This window comes from Aythya ferina (genome assembly GCF_964211825.1).
Source record: "Aythya ferina genome assembly, chromosome: 1".
Classification (NCBI taxonomy): Eukaryota; Metazoa; Chordata; class Aves; order Anseriformes; family Anatidae; genus Aythya; species Aythya ferina.
In genome coordinates, this window is record NC_140296.1 from 179,635,826 (window position 1) to 179,658,325 (window position 22,500).

A 22,500-nucleotide genomic window follows, 5' to 3' on the forward strand; every position below is an offset into this window, starting at 1 on the left:
AAAAAAAAATTTAAAAAAATTCACACATTTATTATGTTATTACATGTGAAGTATTTTATTTCTTGTTATATTATTGTATAGAGTAGCTTATATTTATGTTTATGTGAACATTATGGTCATCCTAAATAGTTGGGTTTATCACCCAAGTAAGTTGTATTACCTAGCACTGCAAGAAGTACTTGTTCTTATTCATGCTACTTTTGATGTGAAGAAGCAAGAAGGACACCCTGTGGCAAAATCTGGAACACTCAGTTTTGCTGCAAATGTTAGATTGATAGAAGCTCTTGCAAATGCATGTGGATATGCATTAATATTTATCCAAGCTGTCATAAATGATTTCACATCACAGTGTTGGGGAACATGGTGCTCATGGCAAAAACTTTAAAGTTTAATTATAATATATAATTTTTATGCAGAAGAGGCAAATGTCAGGACTTTTTTATTTTGAGTTAAGTTCTGGTCATTTTTTAAAGTATAGCAGCTGCCTGCATTATAAAGAAGCCATACATTGTGTGGAAGGGCATAGGGGTTAAGTGTAGTTTTAAGTCAAAAAATGATGTAAAACTAAGAAGTACTAAGAATATCGGGACATGAAATAATAATGGAAAATAATGAAACATATGTAAGAGAAATAGTAAACCAGAAATAGAGAGGCTGTTACAGCCTGAATGTGGGAAAAAAAAAAAAAAGGAAAAAAAAAAAAAACTGGAAAATGAACAAAGTCCTTCTGACCATCTCTACAACTACCCAAAATGCTTTATGTGTGTACATTTCTATGTGTATGAACATCTACAAGTGGTTTGTATGTGTGAGGACTGAGAATTTTATTTTTATTCTTCATTTTGCTAGGCTGCACTGGCAGAGAGTAGTTTACCATTGCTTAGTAACCCAGGATTGATAAATAACGCATCCAGTGGCTTACTGCAGGCAGTCCATGAAGATCTCAATGGTTCGCTGGATCACATTGACAGTAATGGAAATAGCAGTCCGGGCTGCTCTCCTCAGCCTCACATGTAAGTGCGGTTAGCATACTTTCAAGAAAAAAATGCCTTAGTCTAAGAACCAATATTACTCGAAAGTGCTTTGAAACATAGGTAAGTGAAACACCTGGAACTATATATTTGAAACATATTTATATTTATATTAAAACATTTAAATAGATACATCTTCATTTACTGTGTAGTAAGATTGGTTTTAAGCTTTTTTTCTTCAAACCTCTTCAACTTACTTGCAAGCACTGAAAGTAGAACGTGCATGTTGGCATTAGTTGTAATTTTAACTGAGTCTCTAAACCATTTATGAACTGTAGTGGAGATATTGCCCATTTACATAAACCGTAAAATGCAAAGTTTAACTGTTGCCCACAGTTTACATAGAAGCCAGTAAAGTGTAACTTTTTGCCTGTCTTATAAATCAGCGTAATTACATATTCAAGTTTAATTACTGGTGCGTCTGTATTGGCAAGGTTTATATGTTATATTTTATGCAAGACTACGATTCCTATTAATATTTAGCAGCTAACTATATCATTAATTACTCTAAAATCTTTCCCCTACCATCTTTTTAATGGAGCTGAGAGAGTGGAAGTATTAAAAATTGATGTATTGTGGATTTCAGAAATGTGTCTGAAGCTTTAGAAATGCCTGGCCTTAATCAGTGGTGTCAAATGTGGCAGTTTCTTGTTTACTAAATAGTAAAACATGTATCTTGGAGGTATTGTTTCCCAGGTTATTTATATAATAATTAGCAGTGTGATATCTAAGTAGACTTAGTTTTAAGTTTACTGTAGGATGATTTTTAATGTGTATATACAATTACGGTTGTAGTGTTTTCTGTATTTAAAGTAGATGATCCAATTTGCCTTTTTTAAATTCAGTTTTCTCTTTCACATTTTGAATGTTAATTTTAATTTCTGGAGTGGGATATTTAGCAGTAATGGTAATTGAGACCAAATTCTCTTTTTACTTATGCTCTGGTGTGTGGAGAATCCATTTGGATCTGACCTTTTTTAGGGGAAATGTATTACAGAGTTTTTCTTATGTTTGGCATGTTAATATATCTATGATCAAATAGAAATGTTTATTATCATGCATTTAATTGTTTTATTGCACATTTATTCTACTTGCCTTTGAAAATAATACACTGTGAACATGAATGTATTTTATCATGTTCCAAACCATTACTTTTTCAAAATGGAAAAATTTGTCTTTTGGAAGTGTCTTTAGATGTATTAAATAATACAAAAGAAGTAATAAAACTTGAAGTAGAAAGAACATGAATATATGCTCTTGAGAGTAACACTACTCTAAAACAAGTAAAGTGAGCAATCAGACAAAAGTTTTTATATCCCATGCTTTATGCTATCAACCATGCAGTGGGTAGCTTGAGGCCTTTTACTTTTAGCAGTTCTCCTGAGTATGCTAATGCTCTCTTCCTGTATAAAATGCCATGACAATAAAACTTTAAAGAGCAAACAAGAGTTAGATCATGTGTGTTAAAAACAGCTACTTTGCAGGAAAGAATGACACTTGTTATCAAAGTTGTTTTGTAAGTGTTTGGCAGAGATGTTTACATATCCTGTGTACTGTCTGGCATTCAGCTGGATAAACTGAGATGTCTGTGCATCTGATTATGTAGATATGGCTACATTTATAGCTGTGTTTATAGCTACATATTGTAGCAATTCTTGCCTATAAAAACAAACAAAACCCTTGAGTTACACCCCAACTTGAGCTTTAGCCTTCCTCTCTCATTTCTATACGTTGTTTGCAAAAACTGGCCATTTCAGGACTTTTTGTGGTTACTGTTTTGAAACTGTCTACATGTTGTTTAGTTCTCGATTGAAGTAACAGAGTGTAAATGTACCAAGATACCACTGGAGAAAGAGGTTATGCTTGTTCAAGCCTTACACCAAATATAGTGCAAGATTACTGGTCTTCTATGAGGCTGTGAACTGTCAACCAAAAGATGCATACTATGTCTGGTGTGCTACTCACTTGCTAAATGTTTGCCTTTACAATGCTTAAAGAGCATGGAAATATGAATATGAGAGAATATGAAAAAGAGAATGCGATCTGCAAGGAATTCTGAAAAGTCATGGAAGGGAGAGGCAGGAGGCAGAGGAGCAAGAAAAAAAGAGACCTCTTCCTGCTTCCATGATCATGTTTTGCAGTGCCCCCTGTTTTTGCTAAGGTACTGTTACTTAAAATGGGAAAATAACACAGGGAAAGCACAACAGAAATAAAATAAATAGGGAATGTAGCAAAAAATGAAGAGACTTTAGACTTTACATTACCTACACAGATTACATAATCCTGATTTAATCTTGAAATCAAAAACAGTTAATACTAGTGAATAATAGCGAAAATAACTTGTATTTTGCTGCCACAAGTAGCCACTTGTATCCTTCCCAAACGGTTCTCCCAGGAAGTCTTTCTGTTTCGCTGCTGGAGCAGTGTTCTTGGTGGTGATAATTAGTGCATTCACCTATAAAGTAGGTGGCTCTATTAGTCTCCAAGTAGGTTTAACCTGCGTCTCCTGATTCCCAGGAAAGTGTACTAGTTGCAACACCAGGAATATGCCTTATATGGAATATGCCTTTTATGGAATTTGCCTTTTATGGAATTTGCCAGTTACTGTCTGCCATGTTGCCAGGAATGATAGAGATGGTATTAGGGGAAGAGGCAATAGGATGTGGTGCAATTTAGGGATCAGAGCATTCATCTGGGAAAGAGCGGGGTCTAGATTCTAGATCAAGATCACAGGGGTAAATATTTATTTGGTATTAGACCATCAGCAAGAAATACAGAGAGTCCCAGTGGCAGAGTGAAAGCCAAGTACCTATGTAAGTTATGCATATAGTTGTTAGAATTGAATTCTCTATTGAATATTGAATTTAGTTTTATCAGATAAATATATACCAGTGGAAATTTCTTATTTTGGTATGTTTATATTTTTAGTTTGATAAATTAAATTTTGTGTACATAATAAAAATTGCATTTGCATGTTCAGTAGTCAGTATATCTGCGCTTTAAACACGAGAACAAATCAGAGAGATTTTCTATTACTGTGTAATACCTTAGCTACTTGCCGTCAGAAAGAGAAGAAAGTTGTTCCATTCTTTGGATTTGGACCTGGTTCTTTATATTTGATTTTCAAACTCAGTGTAGTGAGAGCAATTACAGTAATCAACTTACCCATCTGTGTTTGTACGTCTAACATAGGTGGGTGAATCTGCTTACTTAGAAAATAGTCCCTGATCATTGACTAGAGAAAAACAGTAGGAATATAAATTCAACTAAATGTTAACATTCAAATGGTTAAGTGTAGTGAATCCCACAGTGTATTTAGGGCAGTGGCACTTTAAAAGCTTTCCAGTTCTTGCCTTTGTTAATGATATATGATCTGCTCTACTTCTTATGTTTCTTGAACGCTTAAATACTGAGGTAACTTTTAGATGATCAGTATAACTATGGCTTGGTAGCTAGAATATCTTGTGGGTCAAAGTAAAGCATCAGAAATCTTATGCTGCATGCTTCCCAGTTTCTATTTCTAGTTTAATGAAAGATAATTCCATGGTCCCATATGCAGCATATTACTGGTGGGATCTCAAATCCTAGATTTAATTTCTGTGTTTCAAAAGAAATCAAAGTTCTGTCTGTGATTATTCTTCAAATCCAGTTTCTGGTAGGTTGATGTGGACGTCAAGTGCTCCATTCTTCACTGAGAGATAAATCTTCAATGAAGAAATGCTTTGCTTATCGTGGACATGTACTGTTCAAAATTCCAGTTTCCTCTAATAGCAATTGTCAACAATCAGTGCTGAACAATTTTCTTTTTATTGAAATCAATACTTAAGACTCTGTGTCTTCATTTTTTAAAGCAATTGGCATGGGCCAGAGTTACAGGGCACTACCAGAGCACTTAAAGCATCTGTTGTCCATGTGTTCATGTTTTGGCAAATGCATCACATGGAATTCCTTTTTACTTAACTATATAAATTTGGTGGAAAAAAAAATGTAAACTGCTGATGGCAGGAAAAAAAAATAGTTATCAGAAAACATGGGAAATCGTAGACTGAAAAAAAATGTAGTCTCAACATAGGAAACAATAAGGTGGTTATACCATTCTGTTACAATTCACTGCAGCTCATTTAATAAGAGGAATTAATGAAGGAGAGAGGGACGTTAAATATCCTGGTGAGGTTTTGTGGAATAACGCTGTTGTCATGTTTTTCGTGCTGCTCATGCTGTATGAGAGAGTAGACTAATGACAATGCATCAATCTCATATATTCTTAATTGAATTATAAAAATAATCTAGTTCTTAACAGCAAATCCAGAATCCTGAAGGTAATGGATTTCATTTTATTTTCTAGAATTATAATTGTTGGTTGCTTTTTTAAAAGTACAATGAAAAGCAAAAGTAAGTCTTAAAAAAATCACTTGGCAAAATGAGTTCATATAGCCTCATCTTATATGATTGTATTATGTTACTGAGTGAGCTCTGTAAGACTGGAAATATTTGAAGCCAAATGTCAGTACACATACATCCCATGATCTTTAAAGCTGTTTTTAGAAAATGTTATGTCAGGTTCTTGTGAGAAAGAATAAATAAATCATCCAAATAAACAAGAGTAATAGTCAATCTGAGATGAATGAGAAAAATGAATTTATCCCATGTCATCCTTTATCTTCAATTCTGTCTCTGAAGAGATGAGTTCCAGCCATCTGCGGTTTCAGTCACCTTTTCTTTTTTATTCTGCTGTCGTTCCCAACCTTTCTCCTTTACCTTTTCCACTCCTGCCCTGACCGGATCATTTTTCTTTGCAGTTCTATCTGCATAATCATCAAACTTGTTATTTTTATTCAAACTTTTTTATCGTTAAATTTTATTCCCAGAGGCAAATATGGTTATTCTACTCTAAGATCATTTACTTTTGAGGTCCTTCAGTTTGAAAGCATTCCATTGTCAGGTTGTTCCCATATCTGATTATTCCAGTCCCCTACTGTTAAGCTTTCACACCACTTACAGTAGGTTACCTATCATTCCAGTTTTAATCCCTTTCATTCCCTTGTTTCTTTAACTTCATAATGTTCTAGTCCTCTGTCTTTCCTTCTTTCTTTTCTTTTTCTTTTTTTTTTTTTTTTGGGGGGGGGAGGGAGTGGGGGGGTGGAGAGGGGAGAAAGGAGCGGTGTCGTTACATTGTCCCATTTCATGATCTCTTTGCATTTACTTTGGAGGTTTGTTATGTTCTAGGAAACTGGTATGATCCAAATCTCTTCTTCATTGTATAAGACTTGACTTACATAAAAAGTAGAGGAAAATAAACTCTCAAAACACATCAGTTAACAGGAATATAAGCATTATTAAATAGGTGAGAAGCATGTAATTGAGCCAACGAATGTAGTAGCAATTGCAGTGTTTCTGAGTATCCTTGTTCATCAAAAAGACTTCGCTTAATCACATGACATTTCAACACCTGCTTAATTACACACATTTTTTATTTATTTATAAATCTTAAGGAAGATAATGGACAAAGACTTTGCAACAACTGATTTTTTTTTTTTTTTTTTTTTTAAGTGGAAAGAGTAAGAGCTAAGAAGCATAGGATCATAAAGGTTACAGCTTTCGTCCCAGTGAAAGAAGTTCCATTGTGAGAATAAGCAGTGGGAATAATTTTGGCTTTGCCTAGCACTATAAAGCAAATGAAAGTGACAGGCAAGTCCAGCAATTCAACACTTTCTCATATTGTTTTCTTACCATTTTTTTAATCTTTACTGATTTTATGGATCATAAGACAGTGAACTTCTGAGTTGTCTGTGCCTCCTGTTATTTGTACAGAGCCAATTGTATGTAGGTCCTAATGGAAAAAATAAATAAAGATATTCTGATTAATAAGAATATTTTTCATAATTCTAATTGACATAGCTTTTCACGTGAACACTTTCATAAATATTTATATTCTCCTATTTTTTGGTTTTGCATTAATTTACTTTTCAATCAATTTTTCCTCTACGTTTTGCTTTGGTTCATCAATTCTCTTATCTTTCGAGACTGATATTCCAGTCCTTTATAATTTCCTCTTTAGCTTCTTAAATGTTACATGTCTTACTTTGGATCAGTAGTTGCTATTTCTTCTTTATATTATTCCAACCCCAATTGTTGCGCTTTTGCAGTTCATTCCCAATGCTCTTGACAAAAAGATCACTCCAGAGATACAGTGCCTTCAGCTGAAAAGTGTCAGATCCCCAAAGCTTGGCTTGTAGAAGTTTGTAGGTTCCTGTGGGGTTTCACAGACTCTTCTTGGAAGCTGTATTGCTGAAAACTTTGTGGCCCTGCTGTCATGAATTTTCAGTGCGTGGATGGACAAGGTATTTATGCTTTTCACATAACAAGTATGTACAAGAAAAGGCTGCATCTTAAATATTGCTACGGATGTTAAAAATGTTTGAAGCTGTACAGTTGTGCACCTAAATCTGTCACTGATATGGTTGTGAACTTAAATTTAGTTCATAAGAGATTTTCACTGAAGTACAACACAAAAGCTGAGATGGTATTGCCATTAACAGTATATTTCTAAAACCATGTGCATAGTTTTCAATTTTATCCACTTTGCATTTGGATTTAGAGTAACTGTAATAAGCCAAATTTTTTAAAAGTAGACCCTCTAAATAATTTTTGTAGGTACATGTCCAAACTGTGTCTTTACACTTAAGTATCATGTAAACAGCCAAATAAAAGCATACAATTATAGCCAATTGGTAATGTTTATACCAGTAGTTTGATAGAGTTTTATATAATGATCCATACATTCAAGCAGAGATTCACTGAAAAATCTAGGACATCATGCTGGGTAAGGATTATTATTTGACAATTATTTAGTCCTTAGCATTTGTAGAAAACTCTTCTAAGATCTTTAAGATTAAAATTTTCAATACAATCTTTTTTTTTTTTTTTTAAGAATTTATAGAAAGACCATCTCAGTGTGAAATCCCCTGTGTAGAGCCCATTAAAATAATCAAATCTCAAGATAACTAAGGGTATGATTATACCTAGTAAAGTCCATATACAAAATCAGTGTTCACAGTGTCCTGGCAAAGATCAGTTGGGAAAATGTGATTTTGGCATCTAACAGTAGTCTGTGATTTAAAACACTACTGGGAATGCATATGTATAACACTGACCCTTATACAATTTCTCAGAGGGTTATAGTTGTAGTATTCTTCAGGCCTTCCAATTGTTTTCTCCAACTAAATAGCAATATTTAATGTATTTCTTAAATTAGGCCAAACAAACCTAGTAGTATTCCTCCTTTACCCAGACTTACCAAGTTCATTTGTTCCACTGTATCTATTAATAGCAGTTTAATGATGTTACACAGCCTTTGTATGATCACTGCCTCTCACTAACCCTTTTCAAAGACATCCATAAGCTTGTGGTTGAGATGAATAAGGGGAAATGTTTCTTTGATGCAGTATTATGTTATGATAATAGTACTCTTAGTAATTGGGGGCTTCCCCCAACTTTTTTATTCATTCCCTATATCCCCCCTTCTCTTGTTTCCTTGCAAATTTGGCATTATCAGTCATCACAGCTGAAAAATGTTCTCTGAGCTTTTATCTTCTCCTGTTCTAAGAAAACAGGAAATAAGACTCATGTTGTGTGTAACCATGTCATACAACTTCTTCCTAAATTTATGGTAGTTCATCTCAAATCTGAAAGCCATTACAGAACTTCATTCATTTCATGGTAAGCCATATTCCAATTTCCAAATATATTCTAATTTAGTTTTACTGGTATATGTTCTATCTTATATAGTCTTTCTCGCTCTTACTGTTTATTTAAGTGTGTTATAGTGAGAACACTGAACTTTGAGTCTTCATTTTGGTAGGCCATGCAGGCTTTTTCTGATATGGTAGGCTGTTCATTCTCATTATCTTTCTGTGGGCTGTTCAGTAAAACTACTGTTTGGATTTATTTTCATGCACAGGTGGTAACTGAGTTGTTTGAAGTATTCCAGACATAGTTGCATATAGTGTTTCTTCTTCCTGTCTTTATGGGGAAAAACATTTTAGCTAAATTTAGCTTGACTATTGTAGCTTATTTTTACAGTACAATATTAAAAGACAGGCTGGGGATGCTGTTGTGGTAAGGTCTGTACAAAGGCAAAACAAAAAGGATTTTCAAATCCCTGCCCCATCTCTTGCAGTCTTCAGGTAGTAATTGAATTGTTTAATTTTTGAAAAACATCTTCAGATACAGTTTGAATAGAAGCTGTATATTACTTACACTGCTCTTACACCACTATCCTCATTTCAAATAGCATCTTGCTTTGTTTAGAGAAGTCTGACACAATGCCAGTTGGCATTAGACTGACCTTTTGGTTTCATGTACTTATAGTGAAACCATGACTGGTAACAGTGAAATTGCCTTCAGATGAGCACCCATCAAGTAGTGTTTGGTCTGTTACTATGAAGGTTGTTTTGTTCTTGTTGTCATTAAAGAAATTGTTGTTTTTCTATCCACCTGGACTTGCTAGAAATACAATTTAAAATATAATTTTATTTTGTAGTTAGATATTTATAGATGGAGTAATGAACAATGTATTGCACTGTATATACTACTTTAGGCTGGAACGTACTCCTCTGTGAAGCAGAATTCTGCATTAAGCATAGGTCAAAGTAAGCACAGTTCCTTTGATAAGACCACAAAGGGACCTCTGTGGACAACAAATGTCAAAAAAGGCACAATAGATACATTTAAAAACAAAATCAAAAACACCCAAACAAAAATAACCAACCTTGGGAATAAAAATAATCAATGAAAACTCATTTCTTATAATCAGGGTGACCAGTCAGTGTAGATCCTGATTCTCACGTGACTCTAAAAGGATATAGATAGACTGTCAGAAGAAGGCTGTAACAGTGGCAAATCTCAAACAGCAGAGACATGGGAGCAAGTGAGGCATCAGGGTCTTAAGATGATGTCTTGGCCACATCATCTTGGGTCTTATTTGTGTGCTCAGCCTGGCTTTGTTCTTCAAGAAATGATGAGACCAGTGGGCAATCCATGCCATCTATCTGTATACTGTTCTCCCCACTCCTTGGCTGTGCTAATTTAGTAGAGAGATTGGCCTTTGCTGAAGACCAAGGAGGAACTATAAATAGGTTTATTAGTTGAGAAGAGAGAAACTGAATGGGGAAATAAGTCTTCAGAAAGCTGTTGTAGGGAAGATGGGAATGAACTTTTCTGTTAGGAGTAGGGCAAGAAGTAATTGATTAACATTTCAGCAAGGAAGATGCAGGCTAGCCACCAGAAAAAGAAATACAAACCTTTCTGACTGTACGATAGAGAAGTGCTAATATACATACTAGCACAAGGAGACTGATACTATAAGCTTCTGAGAATAAATCAGAGAAGCATCTGTGAGAAGTGTTTTAGGTATAAATGATTCTGTTTTGGGCTACAGGAAGGGGATGAAAAGACAACATGACCTCTTGAGGTCTTCCAATCTTTTATTTTATTTTTATGATATATGTGAAAAGTAAGTTTTTTTTCAGGTATGCCATTTCTTAGTAGAGGCTGGCTGAGACTGACTGAGTCCATTTACTTTGTAATTTGAAAGAGCTGTCATAGTTAAGTATCTTTAAGCACTCCTAGTTTTAAGATTGAATGAACCTTGGCCTTACAGAAAAATATATAGTGAACATAAGATTGAACTAACGTGAGAAATGTCAGCTAGGGCAGTGAAGACAGTCCTACACAGGTAAGTTTGACCCATTTGTCCCTGCTGAGTGTGACATGCAGATGTACTTGTTAAATGCTGTCATAAGTTATTTTACAAAAAGCAAAAAGCTGAAAAAAAAAAAAAAAAAGCTGAAGAGATGGCCATTCTCCAGAGTTGTCCTGGAAGGCAAAGCTAGTTTCAGTTCAAGTTGTAGCTCTTAAACACTTAAGAAAACAAAAAATCTTCAAGAAACTTAATATATGAGAAGGAATCATTCTGGTAACACCCCGCTGAAAGAATTATCATCAAGCTTACCTGTGAATTAAGATTTTTGATGAACACTGTCCATAAAGTAAATTGTACCGGGCCTAGGTACAAGTGTAATGCTACTTAATCTCTTGTTGTTGCTTCATAACAAAATTTTCAGGTTACACTGTGGAAAAACATTGTTTAGCTTATAAAAACCCACAAAAATGTGTTGGAAGTTTTATATAGGCTGTATGTATATTAAGATCTTATATATATATATATATATATATATATATATATATATATATATATATAATATTTATATGTATATAAAGTACAGTTCAAATTCTTTTCATGATTCACTGAATAGCCCTCCAGATTTTGCACAGAGAACACTTGCCTGCTCTAATCTGTGAATAACAGATACTTAGTTGTTGCTGGTAAAAATTGTATCCTTTACACAAAAACTTAAAACTTCACAACCATTAGGTACTACAGAACATGGCAGATATATAACCTCTTTTCTTACAATTTGTTACGATTTGTTGTTTTCAAGCCTGCTCTTTTTGGATTGTTGTTCAACAACTCCCCAAAAATTCAAACACTCACATTTCTAGTATATCATCATTTTCCTTTCAATTTTATCTTAAAATTTTCTATGTTCTTTCTTCCTAATCCTTTTCTTTGTTTAGCATGTTAACTTTTGACGTTTGAACCGCATGCAGTGGAGTTCTTGAAAGACATTAGAGGCCTGTGCCTTAAGGTAAATTCTAGTCAAGTTTCTACTTTTTGTGGTTCTGTTGCAGAGAAGATGCATTTATTTAGGCACCAAAGGAAGCAAGCTAAAGTCAAAGCTGAGAATTTTGGTCACAGTCATTAGAATCAGAAAGTATATATTAAAGTCATCTTCTTAATCAGACCTTCATTCCTAAATATTCTAATTCAGTAAGGGCTAATTGTGCATGAGTTTTGAGTTGCATTTGAAATTGAAAGGACATATATTGCTAATATCAGTTTTCCAGTAAGATCCTCTCTTTCACTGCAGGAAAAGCAAAGATTTCATATGATTATTTTTTTTAATTAGTATTATTAGCATTCATAGCTGATAATATATCTGTGCAGATCAGGTATCCCTACTGGGATACCTGACATACCATAAACCTTGGCATTTTCTTGTCAAGTTTAAATATTATTATTATTATTTATTATTTATTAATATTATTTAAATATATTATTATTGTTATTTTTATTTTCATTATTTTTAAAGACCTAATAAATTTATTATCAATTTCATTAACAATTTTTAATCAGTTATCTTTTTTGTTGCTGTTGTCTGCTTTTTTTTTTTTTTTTCCTTAAAGGAAAGTTGTCATGTGGAAATCAACAAATCTATCAGTTACTTAAGTTCTTTATTCTATACAAATTTATTTTTACAATGCTAATTTTTTAAAGGAAGTGTGAGGTCATTTGAGGCTTTGCTTTTTAAATTTTCAACTTTTTTTCAAATCTGATTCATTATTATAAAGCTAAAATTCTTCAAAAGCTTGTTTTACGTTTGCCTTTTCACTCTCATTTGCCACCAATATTTTTCTTTAATTTTGCTTAGAAACCACAAATTTTATGTCTCTAATTTAAGTGAACCAGTATGCGTTTTGATGTGGTTGTACAGAACCAAACTGATAGAGAAAGATGTGCCAGAACACTATCTACAACCATTTTAGGAACAAATTTATTGGTGTGTTTTGTAGATACAGCACAAAATTGCCCCTGAGTTGGGACGTGCTATGATATAGAAAGGAAAAAGGAGAGGTTTGCTTATAATCTCTATGAATTAATGGCTGGTTTGTTTCTGTGGTATGAGGGTCAGTATCTGTTAGAATATTTTCCTATAGAGTAATGGTAAATGGCATGTCAGAATTCTTAAATGCTTATATGTTTTAATTCTATTAAATAATATTATCCCAATGAGTTGTATAACTTACTGATGATTCTGAATTTTTTTTTAGCGGTAGCCTTGTGCTTTTTTCTTTATCATGAGAAGAAATTAGTAGTGGGATAACTGTAGTGATAAAGTGATAATGAAAGATGCCATATTAAATCAGTTGACCCTTAATTATGTGTAAGGATAAAGTGTGAACATTTGCTTTTATTCTGTATTTTACCTATTTCTATATTTCTAATATATCACTTTAACTCATGTTTCCAAGCTGTTGATTTTTCTGTGTTGATTTTAGTGGCAGATAAGTCAAATCATTTCAAAGCACTCTTATTTAATGTTTCCTTCTACAGAAATGTATACCATGCCATAGGTCGCTTTTGTTGTTCTTTCTTGCTTTTGAGATGAGTAATAGCTAAGAGGTAATCAACTACCTTGAATATACTAGTTGAAGTATGCTACCTGGTATAACTATATAAACATGTTTCATTAAGTACTTAAAGAGGATTTATAAAAAAGATGGAGAGTGACTCTGACCAATCAGATAATGACAGGACAAGGGGGAATGGTTTTAAAATAAAAGGGGAAATTTAGACTAGAGGTTTGGAGGAAATCTTTCACTCAGAGGGTGGAACAGGTTGCCCAGAGAGGTTTTGGATGCCCCATCCCTGGAGGTGTTCAAGACCAGGTTAGATGAGGCCCCGAGCAATCTGGTCTAATGTGCCATCTATGACGGGGGCGTTGGAACTAGATGATCTTTGAGGTCCCTTCCAACTCGAGCTGTTCTATGACATACTGGCTTTGGACTTCTTCAGAAGAGGTGTCACTGAAGAATTCCTAACAACACATTTCCTGAGCACTTACAGTAAATAGATACATATAGGTAGTATATTTTTAATTGTATTTGTCAACAATAGATTGATCTGCCATGGATTGTCTACTTTCTTAGTTTTCTCACATTTACTTTTAGCTATGACTGATACATAATTTTGTTAATTCTGTTTATCTATTCTTTTATATTAATAATTATATTAAAAGCATAAATCAAATGTAGGATCTTAGAGAATTCTCACTGTTAACTTACTTCCATGTGAAATAATCTTTTGTTCTTCTTTTATCTTTTTATTATTGGCAGAATTTTACCTCTAATTTTAGTAAGAGTTAGATTTTTGAGGTTTCTCATGGGAATTTGCTAGTAAAAATATATCAATCAGATCTCCTTGTTTATTGTTGTATTGCACTCAGAACCCTCAAAGGGCAAGTAGAATTAGTGGCCTTATATATACTTGTTATTCCACCTCATTTGTCTGGAAGAAAAATATGTGTTTCAAAATGTGTGTCACCTTTGGTTATTCCTTCTCCACAAGCATTCTGTCAGATGCATTGTATGTTTCACTTACATCTGGTGTGAGTAAACTTCACGAGTGAAATGTTGGCCCTAATGAAGTCAAGGGGAATTTTGCTGTTGACTTAAATGAGATCTGGATTTCATTCCAAGAAATCATTTGTCTTCATATCTGTGGCTTTTTCTCATTTCTTATTCCACCTTCAGTCACTCCTAATCTCCATCTGATATTTCTTGTGACCGCTTACAGCCACACTTCTCAATTTTAGTTCATTAAAATCTTTTTCTCCAAATAAAAAGCTCTCAGATCTGCAATCTTTGTATAAATTTTCAAATATCTTATGAAGTCTTAGCAAAATTGCTAAAGTTGAAATCTGGAACCTTTTTGTCTGTAGCATAGAGCAAGAAGATATTTTCTTGGTTGTGGCAGAACTAAATGGCAATGTCGTCTTAGCCAGTAAGTTTCTAGGTTTTTTGTTGTTGTTGTTACTTTATTATTTTTTTTCCTGTAATAGAAGTGTAATGTCTTAATATTTTCTGCTCTTTATGTTCCAGTGAAATCCAAAAGGTACAGGTAAAATAAACCTTTTCTTTGTGGGTTTTTGTTATTGTCTTCTTAACTGTTTTTACCTCCATTTCAGACACTATATTTCTTGTAGCATATTCTTCTCTTTAAAATAGTACCATGTGGTCACTTCACATTTCCAGATAACGAGTATCTTCGTGCTATCCTCCTCCCTCTGATATTTGAGATGCATAAGTACTCAGGGAAACTTCTCTCTGCTATGTTCATGCTAGCTCTTCACTAATTAGTAATTGTTTTTGCCTTTTACTCTGGCCTTCCATTTGCCACTCCTGGGTAGCATATGATTTTCTTTATTTCTTCTGGAATATAAGAATATGCTGGGACCTACCATGTTAACAGCTTTATTAATGTCATAGAGGATGGACTGTTCTCTCATCAAATTTGCAGATAATATAAATTGGGGGGAACAAAGGATATGTGTAAGGATAGGATAGCAATTCATAGGAACCTGGATGAGTTGAAGGACTTGGCCAAGAGAAACTTCAGGAAATGCTAAGCCCTGCACTCAGAAAGGAAGATTCCCTAGTGATGGACACTGGGATTGTCTGACTTGGGAGCAGCTCTGATAAAGACCTGGGGATGTTGGCAAAGAGCAAGCTGAGCGTGAATCAGCATAGATACCTAGTAGCGGAAAAGATCAGCACCATCCTGGGATGTATTAAGAGCAGTAGAGAGCTAAGAGACTGAGGAAAATGATTATCTTCCCCTGCTCAGCACTCATAAGGCCACATCTGGAATACTATCCCTAGTTTTGGTACCTCAGATGTGGGGAAAAAAAATACATAATAGAACTCAAGTGTCTTAATACCACCAAGGTAGTTGGTACTGGCAGCACTTGCTCAATGAGATGCTGAGGGAGCTGGCCTTGACCAGCCTGGAGAAAAGACAGCTTTGGGGTGGACCTGATTATCAGTACCTACTGGGAAATTAGAAAGAGGATGGAGCCAGGCTCGTTACTGTGGTGCATGATGGTAGGCTGAGAGACATAGGCATAAGTTAAAATGAGATATTCAGACTGGGTGTAAAGAGAACTCTTTCCTCATAAGAATGGTCAGTCAGTCATTAAGGTGGTTGCCAGAGATATTGTATAGTCTCCAGCCTATCCTCAGAAGTTTTCAAGACCCAAATGGGTAAAGCCCTGAGCAAACTGGTGTTGACCAAAAAGCTGTGTCTTTGGCAGGAGGTTAACAGAGATATTCTGATGCTCCTTCTGACCTAAATTATTCTGTGATCTTAAAGTGAGTATATCTTCATAAAGACACACACACACTGAGCAGAAGCAACCAATCTTATTAGCAACCAAGCTCAAAGAGAAAGATGCTTTGGGTTTTGTGTTACAGACACCAGTAGAGTCATATCAGGTGCTTATTGAAGAGATGGATGTTACAAATGTCAGTAACAACTGAGTGTACATCTTCTTAGAGGTACAGAAAAAAAAAGAAAAGTTGTGTGTACAGGGCCAGTTTTGTGCAGATGGTAGTGATGGGGGTTGATCTTTTCCTTTCCCTAACAGGACTTACCAGCCTTTTATTTTAAAATATTAGAGGGGGAAGCATGAAGAACTGTAGATTATGTTAGGCATTGGTGAAATTTTATCAGTCAGTATAAATTAAATAGGAAAGCTGGTCTTTAGTTGTACAAGTTTTAAAGACAGTAATAGATTTATCCAAACTCATTCTTACTTGCTCCTGCACCTTGATGTGCCAGAGGCACCTTGTGACCGTAGATCATTAATTCTGTCTTATGCTGTCTCTCCAGTGATGAACTAAAAACGACAAACTTTAGTGGCATAACTAGTTATTCCAATGCACTTATCTGCTGTAAAAGTCTGCAGTCGTGCCTGCCATGCTGCCAGCTATGGCCATTGCCCCTCTTTTCCATCTTAATACCAAGTCAGTTCAACTTCAAATTCCTCCATGATAGACTTGAATTTCTTAGTAATTAATAAGATAATAGATATGGAAAGTATATTTTGAAGGTATTTAGCTTCCAGTACATAGTTTCCAGTATATTGTATCTTTACTTCAACCTTAGTGAAGTGAGGTAGTGCACCCACAGCTGCCTGACAGGGAGACATGACAATAGGACCATCCTCCCTTTCTTACTTGAAGCTAGGGATTAGTATATAAGCATTATTTTACGTATTTACATAATAGCACTTCAGTGTTTCAGTATATGTGATAAATACATAGAGGAAGTGATTCCTGATGTTCAAGGAAAAATAATAATGGATTCTGTGACAGCTGTAGCATTACTGAACTTGTATTTAATTACTCATCTAATATGCTTTTTTCCTTTTTCAATATTTGGATTAATATCTCCCTAAATGGTTGTACATAAGCACGACAATAAACAGCTCGCTTCTTAAGAAAAATAATAAACTTTTTTTAATAGCATGAAATTGTGAAGAGACATGTATTGAATAGAAGTAGATATGTTGAAAATACTGTAAGATTTTAGGATTTGTCTCCTTTTGCCTGTTGAAGCAAAATATAAGAAAATATAAGAAAAATATAATTCAAATTCAGAAACAGTTGGTTTTTTGTTTTTGTTTTTAAACTGCTACAGGGTATTCTGCGGATCTAGAGATGGTACTAGCAAGATAAGATGCAGCTTTCTCTGAGGAAATGCTAGTCCAGGTCTTCTAGGGAAAACAACTGTTGTGGTTTTTTTTTTGTTTGTTTACTACATCTGTAATATAGTGGTTGTTATTTCCCAAATAATATTTGGTGGTTTTTGTTTAAGAAAAGTCTATAAAGATAGCTTTAAAAAAAATAGTGATCTGAAAGAGAAGTTAAATAAGCCTGTGAGAGACTTGAAGACATGATCTAATTTATTGTCCTTTATGCTATTGCATACCAGAGAAAGAAACTCCCTGGTGTTACTGGCTGCCTAAGTCACTATAGCAATACAAAAAACTTCCATTTGTAACATAATTAAAAGTAAGTAAAATAAATCACCCTTTAATGATTTTAGACTGATTATTGCAACCCTTCCATGGAATAGAAATGCACTGAAATATCTTCAAAAATTACATGACTTGCTACAGAACATGGTATATGGCTACAAAGCTCACACGCAGACCCATTGAGCTAGTTAACTTTTCTCTCTCAACATCTACTACCTCTTCAATACAAAGCCAAGGACAAAGTCTTTTCAATGCCTGTCGTTACATTGACTTAAGTGTCTGAGAGACTGCATCTGTCTTGATCTTCCTATAGTACTTTCCTTTAAAAGATTCTAGCATAACATTAACGATTTTGGGTTGTCAACAGTGTTCAGAAGACCCAGAGATAACCTGTAGAATTTGTTCCACTGAGAAGTCTGAAGCAGTTGTAGTACTCACTTCCCTGGCTGCTTTCAGGATGAAACGCTGAACCCCTTTCCCTTTCATACACATGAGCAGTAAAATAATTGTTTTCCATCCTATAGAATGGGATGAAAGAAATACAAGGAAAATAAAATTGTTATATCTCTATTTTGGTAGATTGCTCAGATTTGCTGTGGTAACTCAGTACTGATTGTTACAAAAGGCATTTTCTGATTTTGTATTTCTTCCAATGGAAAGTTGTGTTTTCTGTTCAAAGCCTGGAATAAGAACATGTATTTCTACTACTCTAGTCCAACCTTATTTATTGTAATCATTTGTATTTTGCTGCCCTGTGTTCTCACTGCTGTTTTGCTGGTGTTTGTTTCCCCTTGCATTAAAACTGATGTGATGTGAAACCTCTATAGAAAACATGCTATCCATAATTGAAAATATTGTATCAAGTATCTTCTTGTTGACACCAGTTCAACTCAATTTAATTAAGAAATCATGTTCTTGGTTATAGGATCTGGTTGTTTTCTTGTCAGCAACAGCATGCGTTATAACATTTAAAAGTTGAATGTAACACTTGTTTTGTTGCTATTGCCTAGATTTTAGCAGGATTTTAGTAGCTATAACACTGTACAAGTTCTCCCATGGCAAGATCACAGAATCACAGAATTTTCTAGGTTGGAAGAGACCTCAAGGTCATCGAGTCCAACCTCCAACCTAACGCTAACAGCCCTCCACTAAACCATATCCCTAAGCTCTACATCTAAGCGTCTTTTGAAGACTTCCAGGGATGGTGACTCCACCACTTCCCTGGGCAGCCTGTTCCAATGCCTCACAACCCTTTCTGTAAAGAAGTTCTTCCTAACATCTAGCCTAAAACTCCCCTGGCTCAACTTAAGCCCATTCCCCCTCGTCCTGTCACCAGGCACGTGGGAGAACAGGCCAACCCCCACCTCTCTACAGCCTCCTTTAAGGTATCTGTAAAGAGCAATAAGGTCACCCCTGAGCCTCCTCTTCTCCAGGCTGAACAAGCCCAGCTCCCTCAGCCGCTCCTCGTAGGACTTGTTCTCCAGGCCCCTCACCAGCTTCGTCGCCCTTCTCTGCACCCGCTCAAGCACCTCGATGTCCTTCTTGTAGCGAGGGGCCCAAAACTGAACACAGTACTCGAGGTGCGGCCTCACCAGAGCTGAGTACAGGGGGACGATCACCTCCCTAGCCCTGCTGGTCACGCTGTTCCTAATACAAGCCAGGATGCCGTTGGCCTTCTTGGCCACCTGAGCACACTGCTGGCTCATATTCAGCCGACTGTCCACCATCACTCCCAGGTCCTTCTCTGCCTGGCAGCTTTCCAACCATTCCTCTCCCAGCCTGTAGCTCTGCTTGGGGTTATTGCGCCCCAGGTGCAGGACCCGGCACTTGGCCTTGTTAAACTTCATGCAGTTGACCTCAGCCCATCGGTGCAGCCTATCCAGATCCTCCTGCAGAGCTTTCCTACCCTCAAGCAGATCGACACACGCACCTAACTTGGTGTCATCTGCGAACTCAAAAGACACTTATCACATGACTCATTGTGGGCTTTAGGAATTTGGCTTGGTCTCTAAATATTTGGGAGTTACTTTATACAATCCTTCTTAGAAGATATTTATCCGTCAGCTTCCTGTTATCTTTTTTTTCCTTTGAAGCCTGAAAGCTCTTATCTGGCAGTCTACAGATAGTCTTGATGAGACCCTTGTAAGTGTCCAGCAACTGCTACCTGTCTCTTGGCACCTGGCAGTTGTTCCAGTTAAATGCTGTAAATTACTGTCCTTAAGGATATAGTATGGGTCTCAGAACACGAGAACTGGAAGTTGTAGTTTGCCAGTTTCAAAAGGGGAGAGCAGAAATCTCTGTAAAGCTGTAAAGCATGCTGAAAGCCTTAATGGCATGCGCAGGAGCGAATGTCTGAGGCAGTGACGAAGACAGAGGGACATCACATTCTTTGCATTATGGGTGAGGAAGATGTATTCTGAAGCTCTGCAACGTATTGGAATCTTTTTTTAATACTTAAAAAGATCTGTCACAGAGTTTAGTTTTGAAAGTGCTGGGGTACAAAAAATTGTCTTAAAACAGTAGATTCACCAATATTAAAGGAGGTGACCTATGGAAATGACTCTGCTCATTTATTTATGTCTTCATCAAAAAGCTTTTTGAAATAATTTAGAATCACCATACTTTTCTGTTATTGCTATGGACATCTCTTCTCTTGTTATGCAGCATTGTAAATCTTGAACTCTGGTGGAGATACAGGTTGTTGGCACTTGTTTAATACAAGACATCTATTCTGATGAAGCCTTTCCAATATGATATAGTAATAATACATTGCTAAGTGATTACCTTATCCCTTTATCATACAGAAGAGATAGCAAGGACTGAACTCAATTGCTGAATGTGTCTAACCTGTTCATAAAGGCCCCTAAGGATGGGGACTCCAAGGCTCCCCAGGCAACCAGTGCTTCGCTGTCTGTGCTAATTTCTAACTCCGACATTTGATTTGTACTTGCTGTAGCCTAAGACTTTTTTTTTTTTTTAGCCTGTCTTCATAGAACAGTATGTTCTAAACCTCTACCTGGATTTTCTCTTGTTTGACATCTCGTATTTGACATCTCATTGTCTTCACTGATGTCCTTGCATTAGATAAAGTTTTTTTAAGATCATCTTCTGTGTCCTCTAGGTCATTAATAAATATGCTGGCTAGTTCTGAACCAAAGATTGGGTCATCAAGGAACCATACTCATCTTAGAACACAAATTCCAGTTATGTAGTAGTTTTCATCAGAAGTCTGTAAGCTATGACCTGTTGACTATTTGAATAGCACAGTTATTAATGAAAAGACACAATGCATAAATACTTCTTCAGAATTTGTTTAAATACTCAGCACTTCGCATGGGAATATACAATAGTATACTGTTCTAATTGTTTAATAGATGGGTGGCACAATTTTGCAGATAAAAATATTTTAATATGTATCTATTTAAGAACAGACATGTTCATATTAGTTGCATAATACAACATACCAATCCCAGTATTCTGCTCTTTATTCATGATAAATATATTGGGACTGAAAGTCTTTGAGATAAGAACACATTGAGCAATTTATAAAATTGGGTGTTCAAATGACATTTTGAATATGGTAAAACAACAACAACAAAAAAAACAGTCAGGCCTTTTTTGGTTTTCATGGATGTTTTGTATAGTTGCTTCCTCCTTAGAACATACATAAAATATTAGACATGGAAGATCCATTACATCTCTATCCAACATGCTTTAACTTTGCCCCATCTTTGATTTCAAAAAACAAATTCTAAAGTTGAGCTTCAAGAGCCTATATGTTTTTATTTGTGGTTATACTTCCAGAAAGACACGTTTGTATGGCAATGTTTTCAGGAAGCTGTGCTCTTTAAGGTGCTGGTAGAAAAGCCTATGGTTTTGTTTGTTTTGAATGGATGAGTGGAGTACTTGATTTTGGTCTTGATTTACTGTTGATCTGGATGAAAGCGTAGTTGAATAAATGAACATATTTATGTCCTCATTAGTCTTCTAAGCTATTAATTCCACATACTGATCATCAAAATAATCTTTGAACTGTTCATACAAAAAAAATAAAAATAAAAAATGTCCTTAACACTCAAATTACATCACAAGAGAAACTAGTATCTTAACCTGTAATATGTTTTAATGGACATTTCTTGTTATCCTCCCTGTTTGCACAGTGGCTGCGCTCCAACCCCAGAAATGTAATAAATACATCTGGGACAACACTAACAGAACTGAACTAATTTGGTAAAAAATAAATTAAAAAAATCTGGTCAGATTTATTTTTTTTAAATGCACAAAGGAAACCATATCAATGAAGGAATCTGCTCAATATATCAATGCACAACATTCAGTGACTAGGGAGCTACATGGGGGACAGAATATTGCAATAATACTGTTTACAATATGTGATGAATATGATATTATATCATGATTAAAAATGTTGAAAACTTATATCAAAAACTTTGTCACAATTCTGAAGAAAAAATATGAAATTTGAAGCTTAAATGGAGTTCTGAAGTTCTCTTCAGCACTTATAAATATTTGAGAAAGGTACAAAAAAAAAATTAATCAAATCCCTAAATTTTGAAGGCACATAGTTATGTGCAATGTCATAAAAAGGGATGAATGTTTTTTTCTCTTTATTCCAGAAGACACTTTTCATATGCTTTTCAGTGATAAAAATTACTGCTAAATGTCTCTGTTCCCTTACAACCTGTCTTCCAAACAAACAAGAACAAAGCTTAGCTGACTGAAACACCTTG

The 22,500-nt window shown here is 35.2% G+C and overlaps 1 protein-coding gene across 13 annotated transcripts in view; it reads left to right on the forward strand.

Moving 5' to 3' along the window:
- FOXP2 (forkhead box P2) overlaps positions 1-22,500 on the forward strand; it is a 429,442-nt gene that overhangs the window by 399,510 nt on the left and 7,432 nt on the right. For all 13 annotated transcript variants that reach the window (XM_084518453.1, XM_084518456.1, XM_084518460.1 and 10 more), the window contains one exon: positions 850-1,013. In XM_084518453.1, the coding sequence (XP_084374579.1) occupies positions 850-1,013 (164 nt within the window). The remainder of the gene's footprint in view (positions 1-849; positions 1,014-22,500) is intronic.